Source organism: Pteropus vampyrus, unplaced genomic scaffold (genome assembly GCF_000151845.1).
Source record: "Pteropus vampyrus isolate Shadow unplaced genomic scaffold, Pvam_2.0 Scaffold275, whole genome shotgun sequence".
In the NCBI taxonomy this organism is placed as follows: domain Eukaryota; kingdom Metazoa; phylum Chordata; class Mammalia; order Chiroptera; family Pteropodidae; genus Pteropus; species Pteropus vampyrus.
In genome coordinates this window covers 103798-122309 of record NW_011889056.1, presented here as the reverse complement: position 1 = coordinate 122309, position 18512 = coordinate 103798, and the positions used below count along the sequence as shown (strand labels likewise).

Here is an 18512-nt window from a genome sequence, read left to right as displayed (position 1 = left end):
AGTTTTTATCAGGAAAGGGTATTGAATTTTGCAAATGTTTTCTCTGCATCTACTGAGATGATCATGGGGTTTTGTTTTTTATTCCATTCTTCCTTCATTTGTGATGTTACAAGTTTCCTTCTGGTATCATTTCACTACTGTCTAAAGATCTGCCTTCAGCAATTCTTTTAGAAGTGGTCTATCGGGTCCATATTCTCTTAGGTTTATTTATTTATGTCTGGTTGCCCTTCATTCTTTATGGATACTTTCACTGGATATAGAATTTGGGGTTGACGGTTTTTCTTTTTCCACAGGTTCTGATGAGAAATCTGTAATAATTTGAAACATTTTCCCCTGTGGGTCATACATTGTTTTTCTCCTGCTACCTAAAAATTTTTTCTTTGTGATTAGTTTTCAGCAATTTGATTATGCGTTTGTGGGAAGATTTCTTTGGATTTGTCCTGTTTGGATTTGCTTAGCTTCACAAATCTGTCTTTTGCCAAACTTGGGAATTTATATCTGTTTTCTCTCTGGTGCTCATACTGGAAAGTTTCTGTTAATGTTTTCAAGTTTGCTGACTCTTTCCTCTGTCCCCTCCAATTTGCTATCGAGTCCATCAGTGAGTTTTTCATTTTAGTTTTTCTATTTTCTGGTTCTATAATTTCCATGTGTTTTTAAAAACGATTTTCCATTTCTATGCTGACGTTTCTATTTTAACTTTTGTTTCAAGAGTATTCATAGTTACCTATTCAGCATTTTTATAATGACCACTTTAAATCTGTCAGATTATTCCAGCATCTGTGTCATTTGCCATTAAAGTCTGTCGATCGTCTTTTCTCATGCAAGTTGAGATGTTCGTGGTTCTCTTCTTCATGTGCCAAGTAGCTGTGGATTGCATCCTGGACATTTTAACTGTTGTTTTGACTCTGGGGACTTGCTAAATTTTATGGAGAGTGTCGATATTCGTGTTTTAGCAGGCACTTAACCTGGCGAAATGGGAGATCCCCTGCCCTGGGAGTGTTGGTTCCTGTAGTTTTCTGTTGCCAGCCACTTTTGTTGCTGCCACCCCCAGCACAATATCGCCTGGAGTCTGGGGTATGAGAGAACAGAGGAGAGAGGAGAGAAAAGGCTGGGATTTCTCCCATGCTCTCTGAGTTTTCAGAGTTCCTTTTCCTGGACCTCTCGGTACCACTATGTTCCCTTCTAGGTTTGGGCTGGGCTGAGTGCAGGCCCAGGGAGACTGGAGGAAAGAACACAGTAATTTACCACCAGTCTAAGTGGCTTTTATGCCTCCCCAACACTCGTGCTGGCGTTTACCTTTCCAAGGCTGCAGATATCTGCCACATGCATCCTGTCCCATTCTGAGAGGTGGGTGTGCCATGGGAGAAGCGATGGCATATGTTCCCTCTATCTTACCCAGAACTGTAACCTTTCCCTTAGTTTTTATTAAATATCAAAAAAATATATATTTACTGTGGTAAAATATACATAGCATAAAATTTATAATTTTAACCATTTTAAAAATTTCCCAGTGGGCCCCGAAGGGGCTCTACTCTTTTTAAAAATGTATTTTTATTGCGATAAAATACAAATAATATAAAATTAACCATCTGAACCGCTTTAAGGTTATAGTCAGTACCATTTAAGCATTCACAGTGTCGTGCAGCCATCCCCACCTTCCATCCCTAGAACTCTTTTTATCTTCCCAAACTGAAACTCTGTGCCCAATTTTTAAGCCATTTTTAAAACGGACAATTCAGTAGCATTTAGTACATTCTTAATGTTGTGCAACCATCACCTCTGTCTAGTTCTAGAACATTTTCACTGCCCTAAGAGGATATTCATGTCCATTAAGCAGCCTCTCTCCATTACCCACAGGCCCTGATACCCACTACTCTGCTATCTCTATTTCGTATAAATGGAGTCATATGATATGTGGCCTTTTGTGACTGGCTTCTTAGCACATTATTTTCAAGGGTCATCTATGCTGGGGCCTGGATCAATACTTCATTCCATTTTATGGAATGAAAACTAAAAGCAAAAGAATAATTTATGTTGGCATTAGTGAGCGTTGGGAATCAGGGCGTGGGATAAAGGAGATATGGGTATAAGATAATTCGGTTTAGTCAAACCCTGTAGTCTAGAATGTGAATCGGAGATATCAGTGTGAGATCCTAATGTATTTTAACTTAAAAACTGTGTGTTTGTGTGTGTATATGCATGCATTTCCTTGTTTTGTCTCCTGAAAAGGCCAAGAACAATGACATCCAGTTGTAATATAAGCGTGGGGCAGGAAATGTACCAGTTGAGCCAGGGACACCTTGTCATACCAGAGAATAAGACTTACAATCGTGTCTGAAGGACTCAGGGGACAGTTAGCAATTGAAGCCCTCACTGGCCAAAGGGGACATTGTGGGGATGATGCACACGTTGTAAGGACAGTGACTACAGTAGACTGAGGTCCTTTACGTATGTTTAAATCCATGTGTTTGGAACAATATTTTTAATGTTTTATTATTTATTTATTTTTGTTATGCTGACATTGGTTAATGATATCCAGTAAGTTTCAGGTGTACAATTCAGCAGTAAGGTGTGTGTGTGTGTGTGTGTGTGTGTGTGTGTGTGTGTATATATCTATAACAATTGTGTATATATGTATATATTTCATTGTGTGTTCATCGCCCATAGTTAGATGTCTTTCTGTCACCACATATGTGACCCTTTTTACCCCATCTACCTCCCCTCTCCCCACAACCCTCTGGTAACCACTAGTCTATTGTCCATGTCCTTGAGTCTCTGTTTGTCTGTCCTGTTTGAGTAACAATATTTTAAAAATATCATTTTGATACCAAAAACACAAACACAAGCAACAAAAGAAAAAATAGATCAATTACACTTTATTAAAATGAAACACTTCGGTGCTTCAAAAGACACCATCAAGAAAGTGAAGAGAATCCATAGAATTAGAATAGCTATCAATCACATATCTGATAAGGGTCTAGTATCCAGAATCTATAAAGAACCCCGATAGCTCCATAGTAAAAAGACAACTCCAAAGAAGACACACAGATGGCCAATGAGCACATGAAAACATGCTCCCCAGCAGTAGTCATCAGGGAAATGCGCATCAAAGCCACGATGGGACCCACTTCACAGCCACAAGGAGGGCTAGAATAAAAAAAGGAAAATCGTGAACATTGGCGAGGATGGGACGAAGCTGGACCCCTCATACACTGCCGGTGAGGGTGTGAAGTGGTGCGGGGCGCTGTGGAAAACAGACCGGCGGTTCCACAAAAGGGTAAACCCAGGGTTACCACGTGACCCACTCCTAGCTGTAGACCCAGGAGAACTGAAAACTTACAGCCACACAGAAACTTGCACATGAGTAGGAAGTATTATTCAGGGTAGCCAAAAAAGTAGAAAGAACCCCAATTTTCATTAACCGGTGAATGGAGAAACTAGCAATAATGAACACACTACCAGTACGTGCTATAATGTGGGTGAACGTTGAGAATGTTCTGCCGAATGAGAGCAGCTCACATAGTATGTGAGTCCATTCATATGAAATATCCAGAAGAGGCAAATCCATAGGGACAGGAAGGGGACCCATGGGTTCCAGGGGCTGGGGTAGGGGGGATGGGAAGTGACTGCCAGCGAGGACACGGTTTCTCTGGGGGGGGTGATAGAAACGATCTGGACTTACATCATGGTGATGACTACACAGCTCCGTGACTATCTCGACAACCACTGGACCGTGCACTTAGAAAGGATGAATTCGTGGTGCGTGCATTGTATTTCAATAAAAAACAGCAGCATAGCTGAAAGAAAAGATCCTATCTGCGAGAGGAGTGCTCCGGGCTCAAAACCAGTGAGCGAGCAGCCCCGAGGTAGCACGTTCTTGGCCTGTTCCAGAAACAGCCAGCAGGCCGTTTTGGCCGCAGCAGAGCTAGGGGGCAGGCCACATGCGACTTGGTAGGCCTGGGGAGGCCTTAGGGCTTTCTTCTCCATGTCCTGGGTGGGTGGCCGTCATCTGAAGGAGGTGGCTGGGTGGAGCAGAGGTGGCCTCCAGGAGACTTGTTGACAGGCTGGAGCTGTGACTGGGACCTCGAGTGCTGGCCTGGGTGGCCGTGGCAGTGGTGGAGGAAGCAGCTGGATTAGGCTAAGCTCACGAGGTTTGCTGATGGAGGAGGGATTGGGATGAGGCCTGGAGCATGGGGTGGCCTGGGGTTTCGTGGATTCAATGTGCAGACCTTTCTGGGTATCCTTGTTGGGTCCAGCCCTTTACTGGGGAGCAGGCAGGAGACAGATGTGATGAGGCCTCTACCTGGCGCTGCTCCTGGGACATTAGAGGCCACGGATGGACTTCAGCGAGGTGGCTGCAGTCCAGCCTGGGGACTGTGGATCTTAGAGGGGCTGGGCACTGATAACCCACAGGGGCCTCCGTGGTCCAGGCCTGTGGCCCGGGGTGCTCACAGGGAGCTCACGGTCAGGGCCGCAGTCCCAGCCCCACCCCAGGTTGGCAGAGCCTTGAGCATGGGCACCTACTCCTTCCTGGACATCGGGAGGGACTGTGGGAACTGGGTCGGTGCTGAGGAGGGGATGGCAGGCAGGGTGTCCCAGCCCTGGCCACTGGTCAAGGTTTTGTGAAGTCCTGAGTGACAGTTGCTCTCATGTTTCTGCCTGAGCTGTCCCCTGTCTAGACATTGTCCTACACCCCCACCTCCTACTCCTAGGCTGCCCTTCACGTGTGTCACTTGTGCTCAGTGTCATGTGGGCAGACTGGGAGGATAAGTCAACAGGAGGTGGCGATGAGGCCTGAGTGGCCTGCCGAGGGCATGGAGATGCTACAAGCTTCCAGAGGCGCCAATCCCGTTGATGTGGCCACACAGCTGGGAGCCAGCCTGTGGGGAGTGCCAGGCAGCTGCAGCCATGAAGCCCAGCACCTGTGGACAGAGAGCCAGGCAGCGAGCATGATAGCAGAGCATGCCCTTGTCCCCAGGTCCAGCTCTCAACCCAGGGCCACCTAGCCTGAGCCTCTCAGCCCTTTCACTTCAGCTTGTGCCTTCCACACCCACTTTAAGTGCAAATGGTTCTTGGAGGGCTTTATAGTAAGTCACCAGTGATGCTGGCTGGGTGGACCACTCTGGTGCGTCCCTCGGAATAATGGGTGTGTCGGGGTGGGGCAATGAGGGGCTTAAATGGGCGGCAGGCCCAGCTTTGTTTCTGGCAGCCCTGCTCCCACAGGGCTCTCTGCAGCAGTCCAGGCTCTCAGGTTATAAGTGGGTCCTGTGTATCAGCTGTGAGCCTCTTCCCCTTTCTGGAAGGAGAAAGGCCTGGTACTTCTGAATGAAGCCTGAGCTCCTGGCTGGGTAGCTGCCTGCTGGAAGCCCAGCCCCCTTCAGGACAGGGGAAAAAGTCAGCTGCTGCTTGAGGACCCTGGCTGTAAGGCCGGCTGCTTGCCACCCAGTGGAGACGAGTTTTCGTTTTCCCTGTCAGGAGTGAGGTCCACGGCCCTGTCTTACTACGCCAGTAGCTTTAGTCCTTCCTGGCTGGGAAGGGTGGCCTCCAGGAGGTGTTCCTGAGGAATGGGCTGCCATCAGGTCCCTGTGGGCTGTGTCCTGCGTGCAGTAGGCCTTGCTGTCTGCCCGCCTACCCAAGAAGCCGTGCTGTCGGACATGTGATGAGCACACACTCCCACATGTGTGTACAGCACTTGCCACCTCCAGAGTGTGGTCCCAGATATCATTGCCATCTGGGGCCAGCCTTGAACAGGGAGTGCTCAAAGGCAGAAGATCCTGAGGCCAAGGTGCCCGAGCCAGTTCAAGACGCTGCCAGGCGGGGGCCAGGGAACTGGTGGCGTAGGCCCTTTCTTTCCACTGGCCCAAGCCGGGTAGGGTGTGGGGTTGGGGCATGCAGCACACCTGGCCAGTGAGTGCATGTGGCCTTCCTTGCTCAGGGTCGGGCCTGTGCCCAGAAGCAGCTACACTTCATGGACCAGTTGCTGGATGTAGTCGGGAGCCTGACCATCAGCTACGCCACCTGCTCCAGGTAACGGCTCAGGACAGGCCCTCCACACAACAGCTGGAAGGTACCCTCGGTCCTCTGTCTGGAGCTGGCGGGCCCAGGAGCCTACTGGGCACCCGGGCCCGCCACCAGGCACATCTCTAGCTGAGGATTCACTACCCGCTCCGGCGACCGCAGCTGGGCACTGGCCCAGGTACCCAGGGTGAAGAGTTGGGCCTGCAGAGGGCGGGGGATCACAGAGGCATGGGGCTCAGTTCCAGCCACCAAAGCAGGCAAGGACTAGAGGAGATCCCTTGTCTCAGCCTCTCTGCTGGCTCTTATTTGGCCTCTTGGGGCTCCCACATGGGACCTCAGCAAGACTGCCAGCACAGTCCCCGGATGTCATGCTCCAGCTGGTAACCGTGGCTCTGGGCTGCCTTTGCAGTGTGGAGGAGCACTTCAAGGACACCAAGGAGAAGACCGAGGCACTACTGGGGGACTTCTTCTCCAGTTCCCACCTGCAAGTGCTCCTGAGCCCCGAGAGTGACTTATGGTCCATGGACTGGGAGTCCTTTGACAAGCAGAGCAGTGACTGGCAGAGGTACTGACCCTGCGTAGATCTGTGGTCTGGGACAGACTCAGGTATGGCCAGCGACAGCACAGAGCTGGAAGCGTCCCCTCTTCTCTCCCTGTAGGACGAAGTCCTCTGCAGAGTTGGCAGAGGAGGAGGAGAAGGTGGCGGAGCTGGCCAGGCAGCTACAGGAGAGCGCGGCCAAGGTGCAGGCACTGCGGACTGAGGTAAGGGTGCTGGTGCCAGGGCCGCAGGCGGCCCGTCTTTGCAATGACCGTGTTGTGAGGCTGAAGCGAGGTGGTACGTGCGCAGGCCCTGATGGGTGCTAGAAGGTGGTGGGCGCTCAGCCCACGTGAAGGGGTGAGGCAGACGAGCTCTGGGCAGGAGTAGTGAAGCTTCCTAAAGAATGGAAAGGATTGGCCTGAGGCGAGCCCCATGCCAGGCCTCGAGCTCCAGGCGTTCACACGCAGCCTTGCTTGTGGCCCTCCCAGTAGCTCTTGGCCTGGCCTTATTTTCCTGAAGAGGAGACTGACACCCACACAGGTGGCAGTGGCAGGGCTGAGGCTCGAAACGAAGTTGCCCTTTTCTGCCTCTGGTCTTAGTTCTCCTGGTGTGCGGAAGACTGGAGTGGCCAGAAGGCCCTGCCCCCCCTCCCCTCCCCTCCCCGATGCGGGGAAGGGACCTGGTGCCCCAGGGGCAAGCAGGGCAGCTTCAAGGGATCCTCTCTCTCTGGCTTTGCAGCACTTTGTGCAGCACAAGCCAGGGTCCACTATAAGTAGGGCCCACATCAGCACTCTGGACCAGAAGCTGCGCCTGGTCGTCTCTGACTTCCACCAGCTCGTCATGGCTTTCCTGCAAGTCTACGACGACGAGCTGGGTGAGTGCTGCAAACGCCCAAACCCCTACCTGCACCCGTGCGGCCCCATCATCCAGGCTGTGCACCAGACTCTGACTTCGTGCAATCAAGTAAGAATCACCCTCTCCTCTCCCACTGCACCCCCCAGCGCGGGACCCGTGGGCTGGGACGGGGACAGGGAGGGGTTTGGCCTGGGCTCCTTGTAAGCAGGTGGCACAGCTGGGCTCCAGGCTCCGGCCCTCAGCCTAGGACCTTGGGTGGGTTGGGGCAGCAGCTTTTCTTGGTGCCGCGGTGGGAGCGAGGGCTCACAGTAATGGATGGTCCCCCAAGGGCCCCACCGCAATGCAGGAGGTGTTAACTAAGCCGAGACCCTGAGCCCGGAGAGGTTTCTGCACTGGTTCCTAGTGGACTCTGTGGCACCCTTTCCTTGAACTCATTATTGTGGGCATCGTTGCTCTCGTTCCAACTTCTTCAAAAGCCTGATCGCCACGGCCGTGGAATATTTCGTTCTAGCTTCTGTCCCTCTATTGGTCTCACGTTGCCTTCAAGATATGCCCAGATGTATCACAGCCTCTTCATTTCTGTGTATGACCAAGAACTATGCCACACAGACAGATGCTCGCTTGTGTGCACCCTTGACCCAGCTCACACAGACAGGAACAAGTGGTCGCATGCTGCTGAGCCGACTACGTGAATATTCACTTATTTTGTCGTTCCACATTTCAGACCCCCAGAGCCGACCTAACCGCGCGCGGGCTTCGGTCGTGATTGCGAGCACAGCTGCCATGCGTGGAACACTTTCGCTGGCTCAGAGCCTCCACAGTGTTTGTCTTGGTTTTTTAACAGAAAGGCTCCTGGACTTCCAAGCCTCTGGTTAGCCGGTCCTTTGCGACTCTGCCAACTGGGCGAGTTACGGTCCAGCCGTCTCCCATCAGAAAGGCCCTTTTATTCCGGGACATCGATTCCCTACCATGGGACATTTTCCCACTGTGCCACTGGCTTTGCTTGGCTACCAGTGAGGGATGGGGCACACGATAGTGTGGCATCCCCGCTGGGCCAGGAGGAAGGAGGTTAGGTTGGAGAACTCTGGTGACTCTCCAGGCAGCTAGGAGTCCTGCCATCACCCAGGGCTGTCCTTGGAGGCGAATGCCACATGCCGAGGACCTAGGAAGGAGCACACGCTCAGTGTGAACCTGGGTGGGAAGCAGGAGATGCCTTCTGTAGGTCAGACCACCAGCACGTAACGCCCACATGCCTCCCTCCCTCCCTCCGTCCCAGATGCTGAAAGCGGTGGCGGAGATCACTGACAGCTCAGTGAAAGCTGTGGAGATGGTGAAGCAGCAGCAGGGCGAGAAGATCTGCTGGGGCAACAACCACTCTGTGATGAGTCTAGGTATGTGGTCACCACTTGCGGTGGCTGTGCCTGGCTGCCCGCTTGGTAGTCGGGGACAGGGCTGTCCCAGTATGCCTCAGCTTAGCACCTGACTCATGCCTGGGCTCCTTCTGTGCTCAAGCACGAGCTCCCAAATGGCAGCGTTTGGGGACCGGCCCCTGACTTCTCTTCTTTCTCTAATGCATAAAGTTTTCCTTCCCTTGAAAAAATACTTTTGACAGATTATAAAATCAGAACATTAATTGTAGGAATTTGGGATAACCCAAAGATGTGCAGAGGTAAAATAAAAACAATCCATAACCTGGTGGTCCAGAAATGGTCGGTGTTAATATTTTGGTCTATTTCCCTCCATTCTTTTTCCTTTTGTTATTTTTTTATTTCTTTGTATAAGTTGAGTGTGATCACAAGACGTGGACACTTTTATATTTCGTTCTTTCCCTTGGACCTCACTATAAACGTTTCCCCATATTCTTGAAGTAGCATTTTTCATGGTCAAACACGATTCCATTCAGCCATTTGCTACAATTTGCTTACCATTTTCTATTACTCGAAGCTGTAGGTCATTTTTACATTTTTAATATTATTCATAATGCCGTCGCAGGATGTATAATAATGTAAGAGGGAAACAAGGCAAAACTTTATCCTCGGGTGACACTCAGGTAGATAATGGAATATGTATGTGGTGAGATAGCATTCGTTGGTGATGGCGACATGAGGAAATGCATATTCTAGAATGTCGAAGGGAAAATGCAGGGTAAAAAGGAAATAAAAGGAAGAAAAGGAAATAAAAAGTATGGCCTCACCTTTCTGAAGGAAAACAATGTAGAAGGACCCCTCGCGGGAAATGGGCCCCAATGTGGACATTGCTTTTTTCCGCGTCGGAATCAGGCGGTTTACTTTGATTTCTGTTTCCTTAGACTGCTCTGTGCTCTTCAGATATTCATTCCCCAATGACACATATTACTTAGATAGTCCCACCATTGTCAGGCTCAAAGAAAGGACGCAGGGAACATGTTTGGACATAAAGCGCATTCACGTTTTAGATTATGTCCTTACGATGAGGTTCCTAAGGTCGCGGTGGTGAGTGAGGCCAAGCGGTCTCCATTTTTCTGTATCCTCGTCTGTACTGGATTTAAATCCTTCCGACACTTCTGCTGTTGGATGGGGGCAAAAACGTAGCCGAATTTCATTTCAGGTAAACTTCTTTTCTGAGTAAGTTTATTTATTTATTTTTGTTATGGAAATACACATTGAGGAAACTTTTTTCCTTTGATAAGAAATACAGCCATTAGGGAGGGGTCTCAACTCATAGGGATAGAAACGTGAAATAGTTGGAATTTTCCTCATGCTACAGCAAAGCCCATTTATTCCAGTTCGAATGATTTTAAAGCAAATACTTGCGCTACTAAGGAATAGCACATGCCAGGAGCCTAGAAAGCCCCGCGTGCGTCTTCCTGCCTGCAGCTAACGGCTGTCCCGACTCGGTGATAATTGTCTTTGTTGCTCTTATGGAAGCTCCTTCCTTCCATGCCGAGTCCCTTTTCTGTTCTCGTTCTCCAGATTCTCTTGGTCTGTGGCTTTTGGCAGTTCGAGTAGACTCTGTCTTGGTGTGGATTGCTTTGAGTTTCTCCCGCTTGGAGTCTTTTGAGTTTCTTGGATGTTTACCTTTATGTTTTTCATGATCACTCGGTCAGACAGTTGACGATTCTTCCTTCTCCTTCCCTTCCTGCTGGCTCTCAGCCTCGGATCAGTCAGAGGTGATCACTCAGGGCCCTCTCAGCTCTCCCCGGGGCATCTGCACAGCTGGGGCATGCACGTGGCCCTCGAGACTCCCTGGGCATCTCATTCCCCAGTCTCTCCTCTCGGCGCTTTCTGCTTAGTCTGTCATTTGCCTCAGCTCTTATCCCCTGCCTCAGGCAGCAGACACTAAAGCATTTACCCGTAAACGTTTCCTCCCAGCGTCCCCCGGGGCGTGGCTGTAAGTCGCATAGCTTCTGAGCCCTCCCTTTGGAGGGCCATCTTTGCATGAACTCTCTAGGCATCCCTCTCCTCGGGCAGCTGGCCCCCTCGCCGCTCTCGGCCTTGGCGCACACACCTGTCACATGTATACCAGGTACTGAACTGACCGAACTGCACCAGGATCCTCCATTTTCAAATTTATCATAACGTTTATCCTAATCACCGCTGTCACTATGACTCTCGCCCCCAGTCTATATAATTGCTGTTCATAAAATGCTTACGATCTACACCATCATTAATATAATAACGATGGCTAGCGTTCGGCACTGCACGCCATCTCACCGATGGTCACAGGACGGGTGGCAAGTTTTACCTTTTAGATGGGCACCCTTTCCATCTAAGCCGTGTGAACCAGCTCCACGTTCCCCTCCGTGCTTCGTTGGGTGGCGCCGCCTTCCGCTTGGAGGGCTCGGTTATGTCAGTGCAGCTTCCAGATCGTGTTCGAAATGAGTTCTTGGGCTGTAGACATGCCAGAGAAATGGTCCGTGCCAGTCGGAACCATCTGCATTTCCCCCGTTCTCACCTGACAAATCGAGGGCTTTGGTCTCCGAAACCCTTTCAGGCCCCTCCCCCGCTGTGGAAGCTCGGTGTGTCTGTGCTATTTCCCGTCCTGGTAGAAGAAGCTGGGCCACCTATCTGGGTGCCAGCAGCCAAGCTATATTAATCGCTTGTCCCATCATTATTCACCAGTCACAATGCCAGCTGCATAGACCTGAAGCCCCATTTGCTTCCCAGTCCTCCAGAGACCCCAGTGCCACGAAAATAATGATACCTTTTGAAAACAAAGCAGCCGCTGGGAGCGATGCACCAAGGCAGAGATGGTAACAGGTTTCTGGAAGCCAGAAAGGAGACGGGAGCGATTTGATAGATGCAAATGGGTGGGGAAGGCCACAGCCTGAAGGAACAGCGGAGGAGCCTCTCCGCTTGGCGGAAGCAGCGCAGCTCTGGGGAAGGCGCAGGGGCGAGTAGGCCGAAAGCAGAGGGCGCAAGTGGAGCGGGTATCTGTACATCAGTGCTCCCAGTGAGACCGTAGCCTGCTTTTTTATGAAGAAAATGATCGAAATGAGTGGCAAACCTCGGTTCCTGGTGTGGCTGGTAACAGTCCAGGTGAAGCCCACCTCTTTCTGGCCTCTGAGGGTCCATGGCATGACAGAGGTGCCCACAGAGTGCCTGTGGGGGTGTGGGGGAGACCCTCCACGGAATGAGTGACTCCACCAGAGCACAGAGGGGCCAGCACCATGGCAGACCGAAGAAAAATCTGGAAAAGCAGGGCTAATGGCTCATTCAGAGAAGAGAACTTTCCAACAGAATATTCAGATACCCAGTACAGCAGATCTCCTAGTAATGTCCTTTCATTATAAAGCTGATGAGGTGCCGTAGGACCTTAAGGCTTGTTTTATCAATTAGCCTGTGGTAAAATCAGTTTCGTTACACATCGCTTCATTTAGAGTCGCAGAACCTATCAACGACATTAAGTGACGACTTACTGTATCACGTCCAAGTGAAAACCCACGCAGAGGAAATCAAGCAAATACTCTTAGAAGTTAAAAATGCTTGCCAAAGTATTGAGAAATCAATGGACAGAGTAGAAAAGAAAATGAGGCAACAAATCCGTAATCATAGAAAGAGAAGAGACAGATAAAATGGTGACAAAGAAGATCGACGCAGAGGCCTGATTCGGGAGGCTAACAGAGAAAGAGAGGAAGGAGAATGGAGGGTGGAGGTTACCTGTGAAGTGACGGGCGTGCAGAGCCGAGGGGGTGAGTCTCCATATTCCAAGCCCAGAGCAGGTGGAACCCAAAAGACGGACCCCAGCCAGGCCCCGTGACGTCTAAGTAGCAGGGCGCAGGGCCGGGGCCCAAGCTTGCGGAAGGAAAGCGTGTACCCTCCGGAAGCTGACGCTTTGCGCATTCAGAGGGCCAGGGGCTTCCGGCCTAGGATCCGAGACCCAGCCAAGCTCTGAGCCAAGAGAGGGCCGGGTAGGGACTTGGGCCTGGGACACAGGGAGATGTGAGCTGATTGAGCAGCCGGAGCGGAGTGGGCTGGAGGTTGGGAAAACCTGAGGATTCCGGAAAGGCAGATGATACCCAGGGGGACTTAGGAAAACCTCATCTGTGGAGAAGTGTGATCACAGCAGGAACTGTGTGGACCAGACCCCAGCGGGAGCATCGATGACAAGTGGGGAGGTTTGTCAGGGCCGGTCTGGGGTAGGCTCAGCTTGGTCCAGCTCTGGCTAGGAGTCTGTCTGCTCCAGCACTACGCTGAGGCTCGTCACCCTGATGCACACCCCACGATTCCTGAGCTTCGGAGTCACCCTCGGGAAGGGTGGGGCCAGATGCCAACGAACTACGTCGCGTGTGGAAGGGGAGAGGATGGGCCAGGAGGCCGGGAAGCAAGCTCATGGAGGAAAGGCTAGGTGTCTGTTTAAGTTGAGGCACCACCACCAGGAAAACCCGCTCTGTCCCTAGTATGGGGGAGGGGAGTGAGCTAAACTCCATGCTCAATGGTCATCGTCTGAAGTTAGTACCTTGACAGGCACATGCATGTCATGGCAGCGTCCCCCACCGCTTAAAGCCAAGCAGCAGGTCACAACTAAGGCTCATGTCACTCGATTTATGTAGGATTAAAGCATAATAACCTCCCCTATGCATCCCCCTGCTCTCTGGGGGGTGGGCAGGGGTCTTCCGTCTGTGCCCAGCCTTCCGTGCTTTCTAGCACATGGTGCTTTCTAGCTCCTGGCCCCCTCAGCAGCCCCTGGGTCACCAGTTTTTGGGTCATGGCGGGAGTCGGGTCCCCAGGCTGCAAGCCCCTTGAGGGTTGAGGGGTTGAGGAGAGGCACTAGACTCATTTTGTGGTTTGCATTTTTTTTTTTTTTTGCTCTGCAGCCACAAAAATGGAAGAACTAATTCAGAAATATAAGCTCTTCAAAGACTGTCTGCGCAAAGCCCCAAAGTAATCTGGGAGCTGGAGATTGTGCCTTGAAGAACCAGGCGGCTGGAGAGGACCGGGCCATCGGCAGGAGAAGCAGTTACACTTCCCGTGCTTTTTGGGCGCAGTGTCCAGATGTCCAGCCCTTCAGTTCCTTTGGCGGGGAAGGAGGAGGGGGCAGAGGTGGGGTCACAGGGTAGTGTGACCTGGACAGAAAGGAAACCTTTGGTTCAAAGAAGTTGCCTCCAGCCTGCTTTTTTGCTTCCATGGCTCCGTGCGACCGCCTCCTTCGCTCTGCTGTCTGGGCTGGGCTGAGAGGCCCCTGGCACCTGCTGCATAGTCCTTTCTTCCCATCCTGGCTGTCCTGGGGCCCGGGCTATGCCTGGCATGAGCCTCCTGCTGTCCTGGGGGGCCTGTGCCCTGCCCCTCTCTCGCCCCATCTGCCCTGGGCACTGGCAGCTCCCATCACTCTTCCCTACCACTGCCCAGTTAAGCTTGGCAGTGCCAAGCATTTGAAGTCTCCACCTCGCCATGATTCCTGGCCGCCTGAGACGAGCCCGCCCCCTGCCCCAACTGCCACCTCCCCTGTGACCAGCCTCAGGGTCCCATGTGGGGACTCCTTGAAGCCCCTCGGCCTGGCCCTTGGCACCCACTGCATCTGGGATCTGGTAGGCCGGGCCCATGTCTCCTCCTCCCTCCTCCCCAGGGTACCTGGTACCAGCCTGGGGAATTTCTGCTAGTGGCCTGACTGGTTGTCCAGGAAGCTGCTCTCTGGGCTTCTCAGGGTGACCCAGTATCTTCCTGAGCAGTGTGCCTGTCACAGCCACCTCCCTCCCTTCAAGCACGGGAACAGGCACAACTGGTGAGGCCCCTGCCTCCTTCAGCCCAGCGTCAGGCTTCAGGGAGTCGGGAGGGGGCCTCCCTCTAAACACGTGGCCTTCTGGGGCGACGCGCCTGGCTCCCAGTCTACTGAACTCTGTCCTGCTCCCTGCAGCTGCACCTCTGCTCCCCCAAGTTCCCAGTGGGTGCTCCAGACATGGTGGAGACGGACTCCTGGATATGCCCCAGGAGGAACCCCGGGACTGGATGCCAGGCCCCCTCCAGCTCAGACTGGCTGGAGCCCCTGGCCCCAGCTGCCTGCCTGGGGCATCTCCTAGATGGTTGCAGTAGGAGTTGGGACAAAAGGCAGGCCCACAGTCACCACCGCCCAGGTGTGCCAACGTTACAGGCCAAGTGCTGGCACGTCTTGCTCAAGAACAAGGTTCCCTGATGATAATCACTTCCTGGAGCAGGGATGACCATCTAGGTTCCCTCCCATCATGACCACCCTTCACTCTTGACTGAGCCTGGTGGGCTGGGAAAGCCCTGGAGCCCAGGGTCCGAGGTGCTAGGCTTCACCCTGCTCCTGTGGTCCTAGAGCTGTGGGTACCACTGGGGCAGTCCCCTACCCCAGCCCTTACGTCGCTCGTCCTTTACAGGGGAAGGAGCAACTTAGCCAAAGCCTACATGGCTCACAGGGCTGGGCCTCGTGCTTGCTTTCCCCGTAACCCGGAAGCCTCTGCTAAAGGTTCCTTACACAGTACGGATCACTGCACCCGTGAGGGAGATCCCACTTCCCCTTCCTGGTGGAAGACGAGCCCATAAGGTGAGGAAGTTGGTCACCGGTCACTAGAGTGGTACTAAGGCCCCATCCTTAGAGTGTACCCTTCCCCTTCATGGCCCCGTGTGGTATGTGCAGGCGCCTCTTTCCCACTTTGAGCTCGCTTTATCCTTACCAGGGGCAGCCTGGTCTCTTGTGGCAGGGGCCTAGTGCCTTTGTGGGAAGTCCCCCAGCACGGGGCTCGGTATGGAACCCAGGTTGGCCAGGCTCAGCTGCTATAGACTTACCCTGCTCAGAGTTGGAGGCCGGGCCAGGTAGAAGGCTCTGGCTTCCTCCTGTGCTTGTGACAACACGTCCTCAGCCCACAGCCGGGTGAGAGCCTGCTTTCCAATCTATAAACATGGGGCGTGTGTCCTGGTGGCTGTGAGCGAGCAAGGGGGTGGCGAGCCGGCCGCACAGGTCCTGCGGCCTCGGGCCTCCATGTTGCCTAACAGGTGGCTGGGGGCGGGCCACGGCCACTGATTAAAGGCTGCCTGGAGCAGCCCGTGTGGAGACAGGTGTCTAGCAGCCCAGGAAGCCAGCCAGAGGCCGCCCCAGGTAAGCCAGCGTGGCCGGGTTGGTGAAGACAGCCGCGGGGAGCCCAGAGGCGGGAGGAGGCCAGTTTGGGGCCAGTACCTGTGTGTCAGGGAGGCTGGTGATGACCGAGGCTTTCTTGGGTCCCTGCTTCCTGGCAGCTGACCCTAGGAGTGCAGACCCAGGCTGCTATGCCTGAGCCTCCCGGCCACGGTGTCTCAGTGTAGATGTCATTTTGGGTTGTACCTCCCCATGTCCCCGATGACATGGGCCTGGAGGCAGGAGGCAGAGGCCTCTGGGCCAGGGTCTGAGCACGTCAGGACTTCCTTTGGTTGTTCGCTAGGTGGTAGTGGAGATGGCCATGGAGGGGCTGGGGGACAGGACAGAATGGAGGGGGTGATGAGTCCCAAGCAGACCTCATCCTGGACAGAAGTAGTAGACCCTGGTCACTGGGTCCTAGCTCTGGAGGCCCCTAAGCAGTGTCCCTGGATGTGGGCCTCAGGAATTACTCCTAGAGCTTCAAGTCCAATGGGGTGGGGTGGGGGGGTGACAAGAAATAAACCCAAAGGGGTTGGATCCTTGGCCACCAGGGCGCCCGTGGGTGGCTGGGCCCCGGCAACCCCATCTCTGGCCCTCAGGTTTTGTGCCTCTTGCTCTGGCAGCTTTAGGCATCACTGTCCCCGTGTGAACATCACCATGTCCGAAGTGCCCCGGGCAGAGACTTTTGTCTTCCTGGACCTGGAAGCCACTGGGCTCCCCAATGTGGACCCTGAGATCGCCGAGATCTCCCTGTTTGCTGTCCACCGCTCCTCCCTGGAGAATCCGGAGCGTGACGAGGCTGGCACCCCTGTGCTGCCCCGGGTCCTGGACAAGCTCACGCTGTGCATGTGCCCAGAGCGCCCCTTTACTGCCAAGGCCAGCGAGATCACCGGCCTGAGCAGCGAGGGGCTGGCCCAGTGCCGGAAGGCCGGGTTCAACAGTGCCGTGGTGCGGACGCTGCAGGCCTTCCTGAGCCGCCAGGAGGGCCCCATCTGCCTCGTGGCCCACAATGGCTTTGATTATGACTTCCCCCTGCTATGCACAGAGCTGCGGCGCCTAGGCGCCCACCTGCCCCGGGACACCATCTGCCTGGATACGCTGCCGGCGCTGCGGGGCCTGGACCGTGCCCACAGCCACGGCACCCGGGCCCAGGGCTGCAAGGGTTACAGCCTGGGCAGCCTCTTCCGCCGCTACTTCCAGGCAGAGCCCAGCGCGGCGCACTCGGCCGAGGGCGACGTGCACACTCTGCTCATGGTCTTCCTGCACCGTGCTGCCGAGCTGCTCGCCTGGGCTGACGAGCAAGCCCGCAGCTGGGCTCACATCGAGCCCATGTACATGCCTCCCGATGGCCCAAGCCTTGAGGTCTGAGCGACGGGGGCTTGATGACGCTACCACCCAGGGAGACAAGGCCCACTTCCTGCGCCATGGACTACTCTAGCCTTGACCGTTCATTCGGACTCTGAGGCCTGGAGGGGGCGCCCGACCAGTGCCTCGTTGCCTCTCCGCGATCCTCTTACCTGGACATCCTCTTAGCCGTGCACCCACCAGGCCTCCCTGGGCCTTGGCCTGCCTAGCCCCACAGCCTCACCCTGGCCCGCGATCCAGTGGAGTGTGCCGCTGCGGGCCCCCACCCCTCACCCTGTCTTGCAATAAATATTGCCAACTGCTCACCAGCCGACTCTCCGATCACGCCCCAAAGTGCCGCCCAGAGGGGCAGGCAGGGATCTCAGCCGAGGGGCAGGGACGAGCCCCTCAAGACTGCCCTCTTGTGGCCTATCCCTGCAGTGCGCCCAGCGGTGGCGGAGTTCGGGAAGTGAGGTGGGGGGGAGACGTCAGTGATCACAGGCTATGGCTCCTGAACCACGGGAGGCCCTTTGTTGTCACCTCAGAGACCCAAGAAATGAGTGGACAGGGACTCAGGGACATGTGTGGTGGCCCCGAATCTGTGCCTGGGAGGGAGATGGAATAAGGAGCTGCAGCCTCAGCCTCCGGAGGCTCAGGCTTTCCCAGCCAGGGGAGCCGGGCCCACGAGCTGACCGCCACCTGGGTCAAAGCCCGGCTCCAGCATTTGCCCCCTGTGGGACCCTGAGCTCCTTCCTTCCCTGGAGCCTCTGTTCCTACTCTGCAACAGGATGACATGATACGATAGGTTGGCAGAACTGCACGGTGCCTGGCACGCTTGGGGCGCTGGGGAGTAGGGGAGGTGCCCCAGCCACAGGCAGGCACATACATGAAAAGGGCCCACTGGCATGCAGGGTGAGGGGTACGTAGGGGGCTCCAGGCTGCCCGGAGGCAGGCTGGGCTGCACAGCTGCCCCGAGGCATGTAGGAGAGGTGGGGTAGCTGAGGTAGTGAGGGTGACATCTAGGAATGAGTTTGCCCTGGGCCCTGTGTCCCTCATGGCATGGCCCAAAGAAGACCATGAGGCTGCTGTGTGGGAAAAGGCCACTTCTCAAGCAGCTGCTTCGACTGGGCTTCGGGGAGCCAGCTAACTTGTCTCCAGAGCTCTGCCTGTGTCACCAATCAATGGAGCAAGGCAGGGGTGGAGACAG

At 54.0% G+C, this 18512-nt stretch overlaps 2 protein-coding genes across 2 annotated transcripts in view; both read left to right on the top strand.

Annotated features, from left to right (window-relative positions):
* The window catches only part of HAUS7 (HAUS augmin like complex subunit 7), a 25283-nt gene extending 11296 nt beyond the window's left edge, over positions 1–13987 (top strand). Inside the window, exons 5-10 of the mRNA XM_011375519.2 lie at positions 5936–6027; positions 6428–6583; positions 6678–6780; positions 7295–7519; positions 8688–8802; positions 13707–13987. Of these exons, the coding sequence (XP_011373821.1) occupies positions 5936–6027; positions 6428–6583; positions 6678–6780; positions 7295–7519; positions 8688–8802; positions 13707–13777 (762 nt within the window). The 3' untranslated portion in view covers positions 13778–13987. The remainder of the gene's footprint in view (positions 1–5935; positions 6028–6427; positions 6584–6677; positions 6781–7294; positions 7520–8687; positions 8803–13706) is intronic.
* A 2573-nt stretch (positions 13988–16560) lies between these two features.
* TREX2 (three prime repair exonuclease 2) lies at positions 16561–17329 on the top strand. Its single transcript, XM_011375518.1, has one exon. It carries the CDS (start codon positions 16619–16621, stop codon positions 17327–17329), a length of 711 nt encoding a protein of 236 aa, XP_011373820.1. The 5' UTR covers positions 16561–16618.
* The last annotated feature ends 1183 nt before the right edge of the window (positions 17330–18512 follow it).

Excerpts from the sequence above, each read along its gene's own strand:
- TREX2 (XM_011375518.1), top strand. The coding sequence starts at position 16,619 with ATGTCCGAAGTGCCCCGGGCAGAGACTTTTGTCTTCCTGGACCTGGAA.